The 17,010-nt window shown below is 53.6% G+C and overlaps 3 protein-coding genes across 4 annotated transcripts; 2 read left to right on the top strand and 1 right to left on the bottom strand.

Moving 5' to 3' along the window:
* Window positions 1-340: 340 nt before the first annotated feature.
* On the top strand, window positions 341-1,434 carry ZBED6CL (ZBED6 C-terminal like). Its single transcript, XM_008584881.1, has one exon. The coding sequence runs from the start codon at window positions 341-343 to the stop codon at window positions 1,253-1,255; it is 915 nt and encodes a 304-aa protein (XP_008583103.1). The 3' UTR covers window positions 1,256-1,434.
* Window positions 1,435-11,195: 9,761 nt separating this feature from the next.
* On the top strand, window positions 11,196-12,731 carry LRRC61 (leucine rich repeat containing 61). The gene has a single exon (XM_008584880.1). It carries the CDS (start codon window positions 11,345-11,347, stop codon window positions 12,122-12,124), a length of 780 nt encoding a protein of 259 aa, XP_008583102.1. The 5' UTR covers window positions 11,196-11,344; the 3' UTR covers window positions 12,125-12,731.
* Window positions 12,732-12,921: 190 nt separating this feature from the next.
* RARRES2 (retinoic acid receptor responder (tazarotene induced) 2) lies at window positions 12,922-16,479 on the bottom strand. Of its 2 annotated transcripts, none has more exons than XM_008584879.1 (6): window positions 16,409-16,479; window positions 15,244-15,440; window positions 14,894-14,998; window positions 13,515-13,610; window positions 13,178-13,305; window positions 12,922-13,030 (listed from the first exon to the last, which is right to left on the bottom strand). In XM_008584879.1, exons 2-5 carry the CDS (start codon window positions 15,415-15,417, stop codon window positions 13,189-13,191), a joined length of 492 nt encoding a protein of 163 aa, XP_008583101.1. In that variant the 5' UTR covers window positions 15,418-15,440; window positions 16,409-16,479; the 3' UTR covers window positions 12,922-13,030; window positions 13,178-13,188. The 2 variants fall into 2 exon arrangements, with proteins under 2 accessions (XP_008583101.1, XP_008583100.1); XM_008584878.1 differs by having other exon boundaries at window positions 16,377-16,475.
* Between the last annotated feature and the right edge of the window lie 531 nt (window positions 16,480-17,010).

The raw sequence follows: 17,010 nt of genomic DNA, 5'->3' as shown, positions 1-17,010 counted from the left end.
CCTAGACTCTGTGGTGACAAACTTTCTGCATCACCATCATAGCGCTCAGATCATCCTGGGCACGGCCAGAGCCATCTGCAGCCATTTCCAAGGCTCTGTGGAGGCCCGGAGACTCCTTGCCCAGCTGCAGCACCAGTGTGGCCTCCCAGCCCATCAGCCCTTTGAGGAACTCTCAGACCACTGGGTCTCGGCCTACCACTTGATGGAGTGGCTGGTGGAGCAGCAGCAGCCCCTTCGGGCATATGAGGAAAAACACCAGCTGGGGAAGACTGGCACAGCCTTGTCTGCCATGTTTTGGAGCCTGACGGACAGTCTGGTCAAGCTCCTGCAGCCCTTCCAGATGGTGGTCCGGGAGGCGAGCACAGCACAGGCTTCTTTAAGCCAGGTGCTGCCCCAGCTGCGCTACCTGCATATCTTCCTGGAGCAGGTTCATGGGTGCTTTGAAGAGCAGAGTGTTGGGGAGGTGGGTGCAGCCATCCGGCTGGCCGAGGGTTTGGCCCTGCAGCTCTCCACAGACTGTCAGCTCAATGAGCTCTTCTACCGTGAGGAGTTTGTGCTGGCGACCTTATTGGATCCCCGCTTCAAGGGCAAGATTGAGGCCATCCTGCCCGTGGGAGCCGACATTGACCACTGGAAACAAGTTCTTGTATACAAGGTGAAGGAGATTATGGTATCTGAATACGCTTTGCCCATCTCAGGCTCCCTGCAGACCCCCACAGGTCCCCCTGTGGTCACCAGCAGAATAGCCAGGAGCTCCGGGGCTGAGGGGAATTGCCAGAAGGAGCCTCTGAAGAAAAGCAGCAGCTCCGGGTCTTTCCTGCTAGTTCAGAGGAAGAAGAGCTTGCTGGAGCAGCTGGAAAGTGTGGGGCTATTGGCATCTGAGAGGAGCGGGGCTTCATTGACCACTGAGAACCATCAAGCTAGCATCATCATCAAGAAGTACCTGCGGGAGAATGAGACTGTTGGAGCCCAGGAGGACCCCCTGGCTTACTGGGAAAAGAAGCGTGAAGCCTGGCCAGCACTGGCCAGACTGGCCACTATCTACCTGTCTTGCCCTCCAGCAAGAGCCTTCTCTGAGAGTATCTTTGCCTCCCTGCACAGCCCCACCATCGTAGAACAGAACTCCCTTCTCCAAGTGGAGGCCGTTGAGCATCTCCTGTTCTTGAAGACCAACCTGGAGAATTTCCCCAACTACACCCCACCTCCCCTTATCTTCTCCGGTAGCAACCTGGCCAAGGTGGAACAGACCCTGTAGTCTGCCCAGCATGTGTGGATGGGCAGACATGGATGGGGTGTAGGCAATCATCCTGCCCATGGCTTCCTGGAGTCTCAGGAGCTTTGAAGAGCACGTCACAGCCTGATGCCCTCAAAACCTACCCATGGAAATTGCAGTAGGTGAAAATAGAGAGCAGAGTGTCGCATCCTGAGACATCAGATGGGGACATCCAGAATCTTAAACCTAATTGGTAAGAATGGGGACAGTTTCTCAATTCTTGACAAACTGCCATATTTTTTTTCCTGGGAGATATTATTTTCTGTCTACCCATTGCTTCATTCATATCTAGCAACATGAGCACAGGAAAGGTTTACCGTGTTCATAAGTGACTATGGCTTGTATTAAACAGTTTTAGAAAACGTAATGTTCTACTGAAATAATAGTGGGTATTGAGGACCTTACATACAACTTGTCCATGTGGATAAATGGACACATACCTTGAAGAGGCTTGCTTTTTTAAAAAATGGCCAGGGACAAGGGGAGGCGTGTGCTGACAGGTAGGATATACACAACCACCTAGATCCTGGTAAGCTATTGATAAACCCATTGTAAGTTGAAAATATCATAAATTGAAAATGTATTTAATACGCCTAACCTAGTGAACATCATAGCTTAGCCTGGCCTATCTTAATTGTGCTCAGAACACTTACATTGGCCTGCAGTTGGGCAAAATCATCTAACACAAAGCCTATTTTATAATAAGGTGTTGAGTATCTCATGATTTATTGAATTCTGAAAGTGAAAAACAGAATGGCCGTATGGTACTCACCATTAACATCCACAGCTGAAAGCACACCAGGCCTGAAGAAGCATTCAACTAAAATCACCTGGAAGATGGACATGCTACAGCGACAGTGTCATTGATTTCTCTCCCTTCTGATGGGCCTCAAGAATAGCTGGTAGAAGGCACTGGGGCATTGACGCTTGTTGATGGGTTAGCAGTCATAGTGGTCTTCGGGAAGATTTCAAGCTTGACTTTACAGTTTGTTCCTTTTTTCCATTATGTATTTCTCTATAGCAAGCAAGGGCATCTAATATCTGCCTGTCAGCTCTTGCGAATTTCTTGTAATTGATATCCATTTCTTCTAACATCTGTACACCACTGCTGATGGTAGCAAATGCCTCTGCCAGCTTCTGTGCTAGGAACTTTCTTGGTGCCTCAGGTGTAACTTCTTCCTCTGCCTCACCTTCTTTTTTACTTCTTCCTCTAGTTTGATCAGCTGCTCATTGAAAGCTTTTTAGTTTAATGCCAACAAGTTCATGAGTATCCTCTTCATCAGTGTCCAATTCTAGGTGTTTCCCAGGCACTAATATCCTGTTACTATTCAGCAGCAGCAGAATCTTTGTTAAAGCCTTCAAATGTGTTCACGTGTGTCTTCAAAACTTTCTTCCACGTGCCATTCATGCATCATTGTGTTACTTCTTCCCGTCCTGCAGTGATGTTCCTGGTAGCATTTAGAATGTTAAAAACCTTTCTAAAACTCTCAGAGTGTTTGGCCAGATTCAGTTGCTTCAGCAGCCTGCGCAAACGTTTGGTGTAAATAAAATGCGTTGAAGGCAGCCGTTGCACCTTGGTCCATTAGTCGAATGAGCACAGTTGTGTTGGGCAAATACACAGCCTTTACATCAGGATGCATGTCGCTGAAGTGCTGTGGGTGCCCTGGAGCATTGTCTGAGATCAGAAGAATTTTGCATGAGATGTTGTTTTGCTTCCAATATTCTCTTGCCTGCGGAATAAAACAGTTCAAAGACCAGTCTTTTTTTTTTTTTTTATAATTTTTTTTTACTTTTTGACAGCTGGCCGGTTCAGGGATCTCAACCCTTGACCTTGGTGTTACAAGGTGGTGCTCTAACCAACAGAACTGGCCAGTCCTCAAAGAGCAGTCTTTAAACAATGCTGATGTCATCCAGGCTTTCTTGTTATGGCGATAATATACAGGAATTGTGTGCTTGCTCACATTCTTGAATGCTCTAGGGTTCTCCAAGTGGTAGATTAGGAAAGGCTTTAATTTGTACCCTACACCATTTTCACCCAAAATGAGGGACACACAGTCTTTGAATGCCTTGAAGCCTTGCATTATCTTGGACCCTTGATGAGTGTTTGTTTGTTTTTTGAGCAATCACTGAGTATATAATTTTTACATGAGGCTTTTTAGTATCTTCATGTATAAAAGTCAGTATTTTTATCATATATGTTTTATTTTATTTTATTATTTTTTTACATTCTGTGATGTTGTTGCAGAGCAGTTGGGAGGGAGAGGGAGAGGGGAAAGGAGAAGGAAATGTGATGGAAGAAGAAGAAGGAGGAGGGGCGAGATTGAGGCCTGTGGCACCCCCCCAGGGAAGACCGGGGGACTTCCAGTGGTGGCTTGGTCATTGCCAGGCTGGGTGTAGATGTCAGTGGGGTGTGACAAAAGCCCTCGCCTCCCACCACCCCACCTTGGGAACCCAGGGCCCTTCTTGCTGCGGCTCGGTGGTCAGTGGTCATTGCTGGGCTGGTTGCTTGGGTTGGGGGGGAGTGTGACAAAGGCCCGAGGCCTCCCACCACCCCAGCTTGCGAGAGCCCAGGGTACTTCCTTTGGCGGCTCAGTGGTCATTGCTGAGGTGGTTGCACTTGTTGGGGTGTGTGGCTGAGAACCAAGGCCCCCACCCTCGGGGCTGGTTGCAGGTGTTGGGGGGCATGGCTGAGGACCTTGGCCCTTCTGCCTTTCTGGCTTGGTAGCCCAGGGGACTTCCTGTCCTTCTAGGTGTTATAGGTGTTCTTTGGTGAAATGAGACCTTTACTAGTTAATATTAAATTTTGTCTCTGGTTGTGGGTACTTTGTTTTTTCTTTCATTTCTGTGTTGAATAATTTGCTGTTCCTACCACTCAAACTCTGTACTGGAACTAATTTGTTGTCCTTTGCTTACTTCTAAAATGGGGGAACTTCCTGTGGGGAGCAGAACTTGAGCTCTATGGTTGAACTAAATTGCTGCTTTGCTGCTGATTCCCTAGGGAAGGCTTTTTGTGCAGCTCAGGTTTTAATGGTTGACTTTAAAGGTACTTCTGGTTCTAGTGAAATCCGGTGCGCCTGGGTTGTGTAGAAACACTAGTCCGGGCCTGAGTCTTCTTATCAAACTACACCCCATGCAATTCTGTATTCCTGACCAGTCTCTCAGTGGTCCTACGCTGATTGGGGGACAGATCAGTTGTCCTTGATGTGCCCCAGTATTCTCGCAGTGATCCTGTCTCCCCCACCACCTGTGCTCCAAACACTTCCTATGGGACAGGCTGTGCTCCAGTCCCTTGTGATGACTCACCGGCCTCTGAGTGGCTCCTTCTTTTCAGTTGTGGCTCCTCGGTCCTATGTGGGTCTATGGGAACCCTATTAGTGGTATTGCTGGCCTGGGGGCCACCAAGGCCCTCTTCTGCGCTGCTGCTTCCAAGCAACTTCATCTGAAAGGCACAGCTGTGGCTTTTTGCCAGCTCCTGCTTCATGCACTCAGCAGCTCCAGCCTGGAAGCAGCCAGGATTCGAAATGGTTGGAGGGTTTTTTCTTTCATCATGGCTTCTCCCAGCTTCATGTACTCTGTAGGTCTCTCCTTCTCTTTCCCTGAGCTCTTGTGGCCCCAGTTTGGCTGTGGTTGCTTTTTTATAGTTATAAATTGGTTGATTTGTGGGAGAGAGTGATGCTGGGGACCATCTATTCCACCATCTTGAACGGAAGTCCCTTCGATGAGTGTTTGTATGCTTCAGCAATGCTTCCAGGTCAAGCTCATTTCATTGGCATCAAATATTTGTTCTGGCAAATTTTTCTCATCTGCAGTTATTCTGTGCAGCTCTTCCTTAAAAGCTTAGGCACTTCAGTATCTGCACCTGGTACCTCACTGCTGACCTTCACATTATGAAAGTTATGATGCCTTTGAAGCACTGGAACCACCCTGACTTGCTTAAAGCATTTGCGTACAGGTAGGATCATCGGCTTGCTCTTTTAGCATGTGGAAAAGACTTCTAACCTTAGCCTGGACCATCAGTAGGCTAAGCAGTACGTGCTTCTGTATCCAATCTTCATCCATGTGTCAGGTAATTTTTCTATATTGTTGATTGGCTCAGCTCCTTTGTTTGTGATGACAGTGGATTTAACCAATGCTGATGATTTCACTGCATCACTCATTGGCTTTTTATGCTTTAAGATGGTTGAGATTGTGAATTGTAAAAGTCCTAACTCACATATGATGGCCATTACTGGCTTGCCACCTTCATGCTGGGCAATTAATTATCTTGAGAGTTTAGTTTAAAGAGAAATTGCCTTCCTCTTCTTCTCACCAGAAGCAGGAGACAGGATGAGCATTTTGTAGACCTAAGGGGATGCAAAAACACAAAACGCAATATCAAGAAAACCCAGACCATATAGTATACTGTAGTTATTGGTCGATTACACTCATGATCATGTGGCTGACTGGGAGCTGCAACTCACCTCTGCTGCCCAGCATCACAAGGGAAGTATCCTATTGCATGTTGCTAACCCAAGATCAAAATTCAAAGTATGGTTTCTACTAAATATGTATTGCTTTCATTGAAAAATCGTAAGTTGAAGTGCGCCGCTTGGGGGCGCGGCGGCGCTCCCGTCGAGGGTTCGGATCCCACATACAGACCGGTTCCCGCTCACTGGCTGAGCGAGGGGTGGGCGCAGCACAGAGGGTTGCGATCCCGTTGCCGGTCCCGGTCCGGTACGGGCGCGACACTGAGGGTTGCAGTCCGTTGCCGGACACAAAAAAAGGAAAAAAAAAAAAAAAGAAAGAAAAATCATAAGTTGAACCATCAGAAGTCGGGGGCCATCTGTAGTTTATTTCCAGACTGCTGGAAATCTTGGCATTTCTTCTTACAGTGAAAGCAGCCTCAGAAAGAACTTCAGTAGCTTACCCAGGCTCTAGGTTGCTGAGTATATATCCCACTCGTCAGCACCCTTGCCTCCCCTTGTCCCTGGCCACTTTTAAAGGGCAAATCCCTTATTTGTAAGCAAGAAAGATACATATAGAGCCCACAAATGGATTGCTCAGAGTTCCTTTAGGGTAGAGTACAAGACCTGAAGGCCCAGGTTCCAGGAAAGGATGGGATTTGATGGGAGAGGAAAGGGAGAGAGGCCAGGTGTGTTTGGGGCAGGCCAGCCACAGGACTCAAGTGTAGGTAGCCTGAGGGGGCTTGTCACTGGGAAAGGTGGCCGCTGAGATGAGGTCAGAAGAGTTGGCGTGAGTGCCCCAGGCCTAACTTGCAGTTTGGCTGTGGCTGTGGGGGTAAGGGACAAACTGCTCTCTCAATGGACTGGCAGCCCTGGAAGCCTGTCACCTTGTGTCTCCTGGTTGAATTGTTACCTGTATGTTTCACTATGACTAATTCATTATGACATTTGGAAATTACTGAAAACTTAAGGAAGCAGAAAAAATTAACCATAATCCTTTTGCTCAGAGATAGACTGTTAGTACATTGATGTATTTCCTTTTTTTTTAACGTTGAGATTATACCCTATGTACTATTTAGCATGTGGTATTTTCATTTTAACAGTATAGTAATTGCATATTTTAAATAAAGCTTTGTAAACATATTTAATGGCTGAAGTAGCATGATTTGAATTAGTCCTCCAGATTGCCTAGATAACCTCTCTCCCTGCAGTGGCCAGGAGTGGGGAGTGGGGTGGGGAGGGTGTCTTCACAGACTTCCACTGATGAGAGGTGAGTCTTATCTGGGGGAGGGTCCCTGACTGAAGCTGGACCTCCTTAATGGCTCCTGCTCCGAATCAAGTGCATCTGAGTAGTGAAGACAGGGTGTGCCTGGCCGCAGCCTGGCCGTCTCCCTGCAGAGTCCTATGCCATGCTCCCAGTATTCTGATTCCATATGGCTGGGGGATGGAGGGCGAAGAGGGGATCCAGGAATAGGATGCATCCTAAAGCTGCTTAAGGGGCTGTACGCTGGTCTGTGCCACTGTTCCTAGAGTGGTTCAAACTGTTCTTGGAAGAAGCACCGTGCCTTTGTCGGGCAGCATCACTGAACTTGCTCTCCAGTGTCTCGGAGAAGATGGGGAGGCCTAGAGTGGGGAGACAACCAGGGATGGGGGGAGAATGTGAGAGAGCTGTAAGGTCCCAAGCTAGGAGGCTTGGGCTCTGGAGCCTTTTTTCTCAGCTGGAGGCAGTTTTGTTCCCCAGGGGCCATTGGCAATGTCTGAAGACATTTTTGGTTATCACAGCTGGGGGAAAGGGGGGTGGTTCTATTGTGTCTGGTGGGTAGAGGCTGGGGATGCTGCTAAACCTCCTGCATGCACTGGACAGCCCCACGATAAAGTCCTAGTCTTCCCAAAATGACAAGAATGCCAGGATGGAGAAACCCTTTTCCAGACTGTTTGGAGAGGGGAGGGAATGGGGCGGAGGAAGGGTCCCCAGTTCACCTAAGCGATTGGGTGACTGTTTACCTGAGGCTGCTCTGGGTTGAGCCATTTCTCCCCCCAGCCTTACTTCACAGGCATCGTTTTTCTGGCCCCATTTCCTAGGTAGGTAAACTTGACACTCAGCAAGGGAATGGGCTCGTCTTCCCTTGTTCACAGTCAGCCTCCCTCAGGATACCCAAGTGTCGTCCATGTCACCAAGTCCTTCTTACAGACTTACTTTTGGGGCCAAGAGGACTCTGTCTATCCCCCTAAGTAGGACAAGGGTGGCTCCCGTTTTCTAGAGGAGAGTGGCAGCAGTCACGCGTGAGGCTATCCTCCTGGTGCAGAGCCGACTGCCTGCCGCCAGCCCTGCTGCTCGATAGGGTAGCCAGGTGGGTGGGCAGTGGACGGTCTGCAGCCCTACCCAGGGCTACCTGGCTTCAGTGTGCAGATGTAAAGTATGACCCATGACCATGAGCAGGGCAGAGGTCATTGAGCCTATGAGGGTCATGGTTTTGCTGCAACCACACAGTGCTATTGCCATTCATCCAGTCACCAAGACCCAGGCAGCCTGTGTCGCGGTGAGGGAAGGACAGAGCAGGCAGGCTCAAGTCTTACCCAGGTGGCACTTCGGGGTAGGAAAGGCCGGATTTCTGTCCTGGATGGGTATTACTGCTCTGTTTTCTCTTCTGTAAACCATGTTCCTCGCAGCTTTAATGCTGTGAGTACACACAACCGCTGTCTCCTCTGTGTGTCCCTCTGCCCACTCTTCTGGTTCTCTCCCTCCCTTCGCTGTGCCACCCTCTCTGTGGGAAGAGGCAGCGGACCCAGGTTGTCAGGGCATTCACTCCTCCTCCGGTTGCAGTTTGGCCTGGCCTGGCCTCCACCTGGGACTGCCCACTCAGCAGCTCTGTCTTGGGCCTCACCTTGCCTGAGCCCAGTGGGGCACTTTAGCAATGCCATCTCCCTCCGCGAAAGCCTCGCTGCTCTCCCGGCTGCTCCTCAGCATCCTTCCCACACTCACACTCATTCAGCCTTGGCAGTGGCCCTTTCCCCTGAGTTCCGCCCCTCCCTCTACTTCTCACTGTGCATGGGGCCCCTAACCACCTTCACCCCAAGATACTGTGGGGGCAGAGGTGTGCGAACGCCTGGAGAGAGGCCTCCACATACTGCAAGAGGTCCGTACCCCGTGCCTCTCCTCGACTCCAGCCACCACCCCCTGCTGATCGTGTCTGATCCCTTCAGCCTGGAGCACCAACTGCCTCCGCAGCCCAATGCCACAGTCACTCGAGCTCACTGCTGCATAGCTGGATGTCTTCCTGTCCTCAGCCTGTCCCATCTGTGTACCGGATGTTTGAGAAGGGAGCCTCTGCCAGTCACCTTGCCAGATCCTTAGTCGTTCTAGGTCCTGTTCCTTGTCCCGTTGCTCATGTCCTCGCTTGTAAGGCCCTAGGCAGCAAGGTGACACGGTCCTTGCTGTCTTGGAATTGTGCCAGCAAAACCTGGCTGCCCATCTGCTTGTCTCCCCTTCCTCCCTCTTCTTGAGATCTGGACTTTGAATGAAACTGGGACCCTGAGAACTTTGTAAAGGAGGAATTTATGCTTTTACTTCGCTGATAAGTAGTTCGCCCTGAACCTTCAAAGTGCCATGGCAACAGAAAGTGTTCTATAAACAGCTCTGTACCAGACATAACTGGCTTAATCAGTATAATATGTTATTTATATCGACTCATAAACAGAACCTGAAATAAACTAGGGTTTTTTTTCTCAGACCAGCAGCTTGGAAAAACCCTCCTGATCCCATAAACGTGTTTACTCATTAATTCTCTTCTGTCTCCCCTCGGGTACCAGTCTCCTAAACTTGCTGAACTGCGTATCCCTTGCTTATGTTTTTATACCACAAACAGGCTTTAAGGTGCTCCTCCTGCACCCTCCACCCCACAGGCTTTGCATTTAATCAAAAGCAAAGTGATAGCATCACTTCCTGCTTGCAGACCCCAGCAGATCCCATTTGCACTGAGGGAGGAATCCACACTTCTCAGTAGATGCTTCCAGTCCCTTTTGGAAAGAAATGAGGTATAAAAAGAATGAGCTGGAGTGTTGTGGATAGAGGGGAGCTAGGTAAGGAAATGGGAATCATGAGGATAAGGACCTCCCTTTCTTGGATGGGGTAGAGGGAGGCTGTGTAGCATGATTTTAGCCTCCCAAAAGCTCCCTGGTGGGGAGCCCTTTAAATATCCCTGCCAGTGGGGACTGGAGGAGCTAACAGACCAGGCTCTGGGCCTGGTTTCCTTGGAGAGGGGGATAAAAAGTGGTGCTGATTACGCAAACTCAAAGGTTCTGTGAACAGCTGCAACCACCCAGTGCTAACTACCACAGGGAGCGTGGTGCCCTGGTGCTTTGCGGGCCTGGTAGCCGCCTGAGGCTGGGCCTGGCCAAAGTCTGCAGGGTTGGGAAGCTGCACTTGGAGCAGAGGTCTGTTCTCATTTTCCTCTCTGCTTAGACCTTGACCCCTTTGGACAGCATCACCACCGTCCCTCCCGCAGGCTGCCCCCCAGCACCTGGGCTCATGCTGTCCCAGCCACTGGTGATTTGACATGCCCCTCTCCCCCTTTCTCAGCCACCGAGGTGCCACCCTGCTCCTCCCTCCAAGACAACCTCCTTGACTAGCCAGCCTCCCCCAACTTGCCCTTTTGGGAAATCATGTCATATTTGTAGTTGGCACTGTGCTGTCTGGCACATCATGATCAATGCAGCCTGTTGACCTCTGAGCAGCTGCGGCCAGAGCAAAGGAGCTGGTTTTGGCAGGCCAGGGTGGAGTGGGGAGAGCAGTGGTGTGGGAATGGGCTGTGCTGCCACTTACCTGGTCTTGCCTGTCCCTTCCGTCCCTTGACCTCAGTTTCCTGTCTAGGACTAAAGGCTTACCCCATAGGGCTTATAGCTGCAGCCAGAGGGCACAAGTTGGTCCCTGTCATCTGGAAATCATTTCGAATTATTTGTTAATATAACAAAAAATTGAGATAGCATTTTTGAGTGAATAAAAAAGTTCGGTGAGCTGTCATTTATGTTTGTATATGCATTGACTATCGCAGGATGGTTACCTATTGTCGACTCAAAAACAAATTTAACTTTTTAAAAAAGAAACACCTCAAAATTAGTATGAAGGATGGATCATGAATGGTATTGAAAAAATAAAGTAATGAGATTTTGTCCTAAGTCTATGTTGGACAAATGGAAAGAACTGGCAATGTTGGGACTGAATCTGTCCAGCATGGCCCTAACCAGCCGAGGAGAATCAGGCCACTCCTCTCAGGCTGGGACCTGTGCCCTGCCCCCGGCATGTGGGCTTTTGTGGCCTGTGCCTTAGACTTTGGCCTTCAGGTCTGTCCTGGCCGTGGAGACTATTGGATCTGGTGGTAAATCTGGCCAGGCTTTGTGCCATCACCTGCTGCACAGGACACAAGACATGCTCGGGAGAGGCCTGCCTGATCGTGTCATTGTCTCTCCCTAGGGACCTGCTTGCCGTTGAGTGGGGTATTGGACACAGGCCTCCTGGAGCTGGCCTGGAGAGAGTTGGGGCGCCTTTTTGGGGGAGAGCAGCCAACTGACCCCCAGTGGCACCCACATCCTTGTGACAGCACTGCCAAGGCCCAGACCTGACTTCTGTCTCATGGAGCCTGCAGGTGAAAAGCCCGGAGAGGCTGATGGGCCACGCATCACACCCCAGCTGCTGAAGTCATGCACAGGCGAGTTTGCCCTAGAGTCCATCCTGCTGCTGAAGCTGCGAGGCTTGGGGCTGGCGGACCTGGGCTGTCTGGGGGAGTGCTTGGGCCTTGAGTGGCTGGACCTGTCGGGCAACGCACTCACCCACCTGGGCCCGCTGGCCTCCTTGCGCCAGCTGGCTGTGCTCAACGTCTCCAACAACCGGCTGACTGGGCTGGAGCCGCTGGCTGCCTGTGAGAACCTGCAGAGTCTCAGTGCTGCAGGCAACCTGCTGGCCTCTCCTGGCCAGCTGCAGTGTCTGGCTGGGTTGCGGTGCCTCGAGTACCTGCGGCTCCGGGACCCTTTGGCCCGGCTCAGCAACCCACTGTGTGCTAGCCCTTCCTACTGGGCGGTGGTCCAAGAGCTGCTGCCCGGCCTGAAAGTCATCGACGGGGAGCGTGTATCTGGGCGTGGCAGTGAGCTCTACCAGCTGTGCCGAGACCTGGACAGCTCACTGCGCCCCAGCTCCAGCTCAGGCCCCAGAGCCACTGAGGCCCAGCCCTGGGTGGAGCAAGGGTACTGGGAGTCCTGGCCGACCCGGAGCAGCTCCATCCTGGAGGAGGCCTGCCGGCAGTTCCAGGACACACTGCAGGAGTGCCACGATCTGGACCGCCAGGCCCGTGACAGCTTGGCCCAGGCTGAGCAGGCGCTCAGCCCCGCAGGAACTACATCTTCCTTTGTCTTTTGAGTGTGCCCCATGGCCCAGGACAGCCTGGCAGGTGATCTGGCTGCTCACATCTCCCTCCCTGCCTCTGCACTTGTCTTCCCGGTTTCCTCATGGCAGTCACTGGCCCTGCAAACTGGGCTATTCATTTATCCCTGTCCTGACAGCAGCCCCTCACTCTCACCCTCCCCTTCCCGCTTCAGGAACATTTCCCCACCCTCCCTGCACATACTGCAGGGACGCCCCTCCTGAGTGCCTCTAGCAGGTGGGAAGCTCTCCACGGGCAGCTGGCACACACTGTGCAGCGGGGAAAGGGCCTTGCGGAGCCTCCGTCCACAGCCGCTGCCGATCCTGCCTGCTCCAGCTGAGACTTAATGGGAAGAGTTCCTTCCTCCTAAGGCCACAAGTGGAAAAGGTAGGGATAGGCGTGCCTCCAGCCCCACTCCTGTCACGCTCCTAGGAGTGTGCGGACAGAGTAGAGCGTTCCAGAACATTCCTGGAAGTTGGAGCTCACCCGCCTTCCATACCTGCCTATCCAGATGACTGCCTACTGTGGCTCGGTCCTGTGCCTCCCTGGAGCCTTCTATGCCTGTTCCCACCCACTAATCCCTATTAAACAGCTCTGTTTTAACTGGTGTCACTGCCTGTCATTTTACGTCTTCAGGCTCCTCTGCTTTCTGGTCTGTCCTGCTCAGGAGGCTCCACTCGCTGTTTCTTGGAGGTGTGACAGGAAGGGTCCTGCATACCAGGACCTCTCATTCAGATGGCCTGCCGTGGGCTGGATGGAGAAAGGGGACAACGCAAGGAGCGGAGAGAACACAACTTGGGGAGCAGTTTTATTAACTCAGGATAGAAAGGGTTCATCTCCCTGGGAGGGCAGGCTCTTCCACTGGTTACCACCCGCAGCTGTTCAGGAAGCTGGATGCAATTCTAGAGAAAAGGGAAAAACTGAGATTTGTGTGAGGAAGGCCATTTTGGTCCAAGTCCCAGTTTCTCCCCAGGCTCCTACCCCATCCCCTCCCTTCCTCCCACAGCCCAATCTCATGCCAAGGGCCGTCCCTTCCCCTGGCCGCCTACCAGTCCAGGGCTCAGTTGGGGGGCTGGGCCTTGAAGAAGGCAAATTGTCCGGGTAAATAGTAGCTCTGGGGGTCCTCGCCAGCTCGCTCCACCCTGCTGCACTGGGTCTCCTGGTGCTCCTTGGGTTCCTGCCAGTGCCAGCAACTATTCAGGCAGTGCCTGGAGAGGGCGGGCAGTGCCCCACCTCTACATCCCCCAGGGAATGTCTGGACCAGGCCCAGAGACCCTCCTGCCCCCGCCCCCTTCCCCTCCATCCAGGCTCTGCCTCTCTCCCTCTCCCACAGGCCCAGCTTCTATCTGTCTTTCCAGCCCCCCTCTGCTTCTTTGCCCGTCTTACCCGTGGAGCCTGAGTCTGTATGGGGCAGTAGACCATCCGGCCCAGAACTTTATCCTGGGGGTCCAGTTTGATGCAGGCCAGGCATTTCCTCTTCCTCTGGGAGGGGAGCATGGGGTGAGGGAAAGGGGTGAGGAGGGCGTGCGGCACCACCAGGGTGGGAGCTGGGGGTGCCCACAATGGGATTAGCTCCCCCGGCAGGCCCTAGAGCAGGGGGCAAGGGGCCATGCGGGCCAGCTGGTTTCAGGCACAGCCCACCTGAGGACTGGGAAATTTCAGAACTCAAACAATCCTGTAGTTTCTTTTTTTTTTTTTTTTTAAAAAGATGACCGGTAAGGGGATCTCAATCCTTGGCTTGGTGTTGTCAGCACCACGCTCAGCCAGTGAGCAAACCGGCCATCCCTATATAGGATCCGAACCCATGGCCTTGGTGTTATTAGCACCGCACTCTACCGAGTGAGCCACGGGCCGGCCCCAATCCTGTAGTTTCTAACTATGGGACTTTAGCGTGTGTGTAGGCAGGAATCCTTCCCAAGCAGGGTGTATGTGGCACGTGTGTGCACAAGCATGTGCATGGCTGTGTGTGCGCACACGTGTGCACGGGGTGTAGTGTATGTGCCAGGGTGCAAATGTGGCGTGTGTGTATATGTGTGTGCAGATGTGAAGGCAAGAACCTCTCTAGCTGGGTTCTCCCCACCTGACTCCACCAGAGCCACTCCACTGTCATCTATTCTATTCATTTACATGTTCTTGTAAGATTTGATTTGAACCAAAGGGTCCCGGAACCAAGAGGTTTGAAAATCACTGATAGAATCCAGTTCCCTTCTTTGCACATGGAGGGAACTGAGGCCTTCACAGAACCCACAAAGCCCAGGGCTGGTGCTTGTAGAGCAGGAACCAGAACCCAGGTTGCTACACTCCCAGCCCAGGGATCACCCCCAGAGCCATGAGTTCACCCCCAAGGTAGCTGATTACAGTGGAGGCCTGCTATGAATCAGCCCAGGCCGGGCCATCTTCACTCAATGGCCGAGAGTGGGTACCAGACAAACCTCATACCATGGGCTTCTTCCACCAGTGACCTGAAGCCTGAGAGTGGAACTCAGACAGGTGAACCTGCTCTGGGATGATGAGTCCTGGAGGTAACTCAAGCCTCACTCTCCTCACCTTCCAGGCCCCCGGCCCCACCCACTGCCCTCAGGACCATGGGTTCAGACTGAGCCAGTTCCGCTTCCTGGGAGGCTCCTCATTGTGGGTTCTCCAATCTTAGGGCTTCCCACCGGATTTCCCAATTCCATGCACTCACCCCCAACACGTGCCCCACCACACACACACACACACACACACACACACACACACACACACACACACACCCCTTCACTCACCCCGTTGGGCTTAACCTTGCACTCAGGTTTCTTCCAGTCCTTCTTCTGGCAGCTCGTCTGCTGGAGCTTAAATTCCAGTCTCACAAAGGTCCCGGCTGGGAAGAGCTGCAGACAGACCAACAGACAGAGGAGGGCCAGCAGCCAGCTGAGCGGCAAAGCAATCCCTGGGTGTGACCGTCTCCCCCCCCCCCCCCAGTGAAACCTCACAGCCAAGGAGATGGCTGGGGTGGCGGCGGCCTCTCTCCAGAGAGCTGGGCGCTCACAGAGCCCGACTTCTCTGCCACTTCCCGGGAGCATGCTGGTTTCCCCACGTGCAGCCCTCTTCCCTGCCGCCAGGCCATGCCACTAACCGTGTCCAGCGCACTGTCCACGCTGGTTTCCCGGAAGGCCCACTGCACAGGCGGGTGCTTGTGGAATTCCTCCAGGGCCACCTGCAGACCCCGGCGCTGGACCCTCGTGAGCTCGGCACTGCCCAAGCCTACCGCAGCCAGCCACAGGGCCAGCGGGATCAGCAGCTGCCTCATGGCTTCCCCTCGGTCACCCTGGCCTGCAAAACGTGTGTGTGTGTGTCGGGTCCTCAGCGATTCGTGCCAGCGGGGGGCCGCCACCTCCCCTGCCCTGCCCCTCGGGGGCCATGCCTGGAAGAACTCTGGGCAGAGACGGAGGAAGGCAGAACTGGCCCTTTCCCGAAATCGCCCTTGGTGTCCTCCTGGTCCTTTCCGCCCCCTCCCCCTGACCCGCACTGTTCCCTGGGGCCAGCAAAATTTCAGCAAAGTTCCCTGCCGATGGCCCGGGAAGCAGTCCTGCCGCCCACTCCTACCCTTCGTCCCTCTGCTGGCCGATTCACTGTCCCCACGGTCTCTGACCCCCGTCCTCCCCGCTGTCCCTAGAGTTCCCCTCCGCTGCCCCCACCTCCGGCTTCTCCTCCCTGACCGCTTCTCCCTCCCCAGTCCCCCATCTCGGGCTCGCACGACGCCCCCGCTGCCGCCCCAGCGAACCGTGGGGGAGGGGCAGGGGCTGGGGCTTGGAGAGGAGCGGGCTGGAGGCTGAATATTTGGGGGAGGACGTAAACAACGTGGGCGGGACCCAGAGCGGGTGGGAGCAGGATGCTTAACCCTCCCGGCACGGGGTCTGCCGTTGCCGTCACCCCCACCCTGTCCCCAGCAATGGGGGTCTCTCCGCGGCCCAGCCCTGGCTTTCCCGCTTCAGGCAGATCCTCCCTCCCTTGCCTTTTTTTCTGGGGCTTTCTCCACTTCCCTTGTCCCAGCCCTTCTGGTCCCATCCCCCCGTCCATCACTGGGGTCGCCTGAGGGGTGACCCTCCCAGAGAACCTCGCCTGTACTGGTGGTTCCCAGTGGAAAGACACCAGGGTGTTGCCTTAAAGCAAGGGTTTTACAAGTCTCGCCTCGGAGCTGCTGCCGTCGCCCGCCCTCTCCTGCCGTCCATGCAGACGCTTCCCTCTGGCCCGCTGTCCCCTGCTCACCTCCTTCCCTCTGCCTCGGGGTCTCGCCTCACCTTCCCGCAGCACGAGCCTTGCCCTGGGCCGTCAGCCTCTCCCCGTCTCCTCCCGCCCTCCCGCGGGGCGGCCCCCATCTCCCCCCACTTCCCCTCCTGGGTCCCCTCCAGCAGCGCTGGCTCCTCCCCACCCCATCAGGCTCCCGGGCCGGATGCCCTCCCCGCGCCGCCCTCCCCTCCCCCGTTCCCCACCGCCCTCCCCCACGGCCCAGCCTCCGTGACCCTGACCCTGGCTGGGGCGGGCGGCTCGTCTTAGCGACTTGAGGCCGAGCAGCCCTCGGTCCCATCTCCCCCTGGCTAAGGAGCATCTTCCCGGGGAGCGGTGGATTCTGTGCCCACCTCCTGCCCAGGTAGGGCTGCCCTTTCTTAGGTCCTTCCTGGGTGACCAACCAGTCCCTGCGTTCCTGAGACCCTCATTTTAGGAAATTCTGCCCAGAAATACAGACATCCTCAAACCTAATGAGACCTTGAGGAGTCATTGGTCCCTCCCGGTGCCTCCCATACCCTAGAGCCCCACTGACCCGTCCTCCTGCGCCATCCCTGGTGGTGACAGACTCACGGGTCTCATGGAGGGGTGTGGGGAGACTTCAGGCGGGGCAGAG

Source organism: Galeopterus variegatus, unplaced genomic scaffold (genome assembly GCF_000696425.1).
Source record: "Galeopterus variegatus unplaced genomic scaffold, G_variegatus-3.0.2 Scaffold3398, whole genome shotgun sequence".
Taxonomy (NCBI): domain Eukaryota; kingdom Metazoa; phylum Chordata; class Mammalia; order Dermoptera; family Cynocephalidae; genus Galeopterus; species Galeopterus variegatus.
This window is presented reverse-complemented; position numbering and strand designations above follow the sequence as displayed.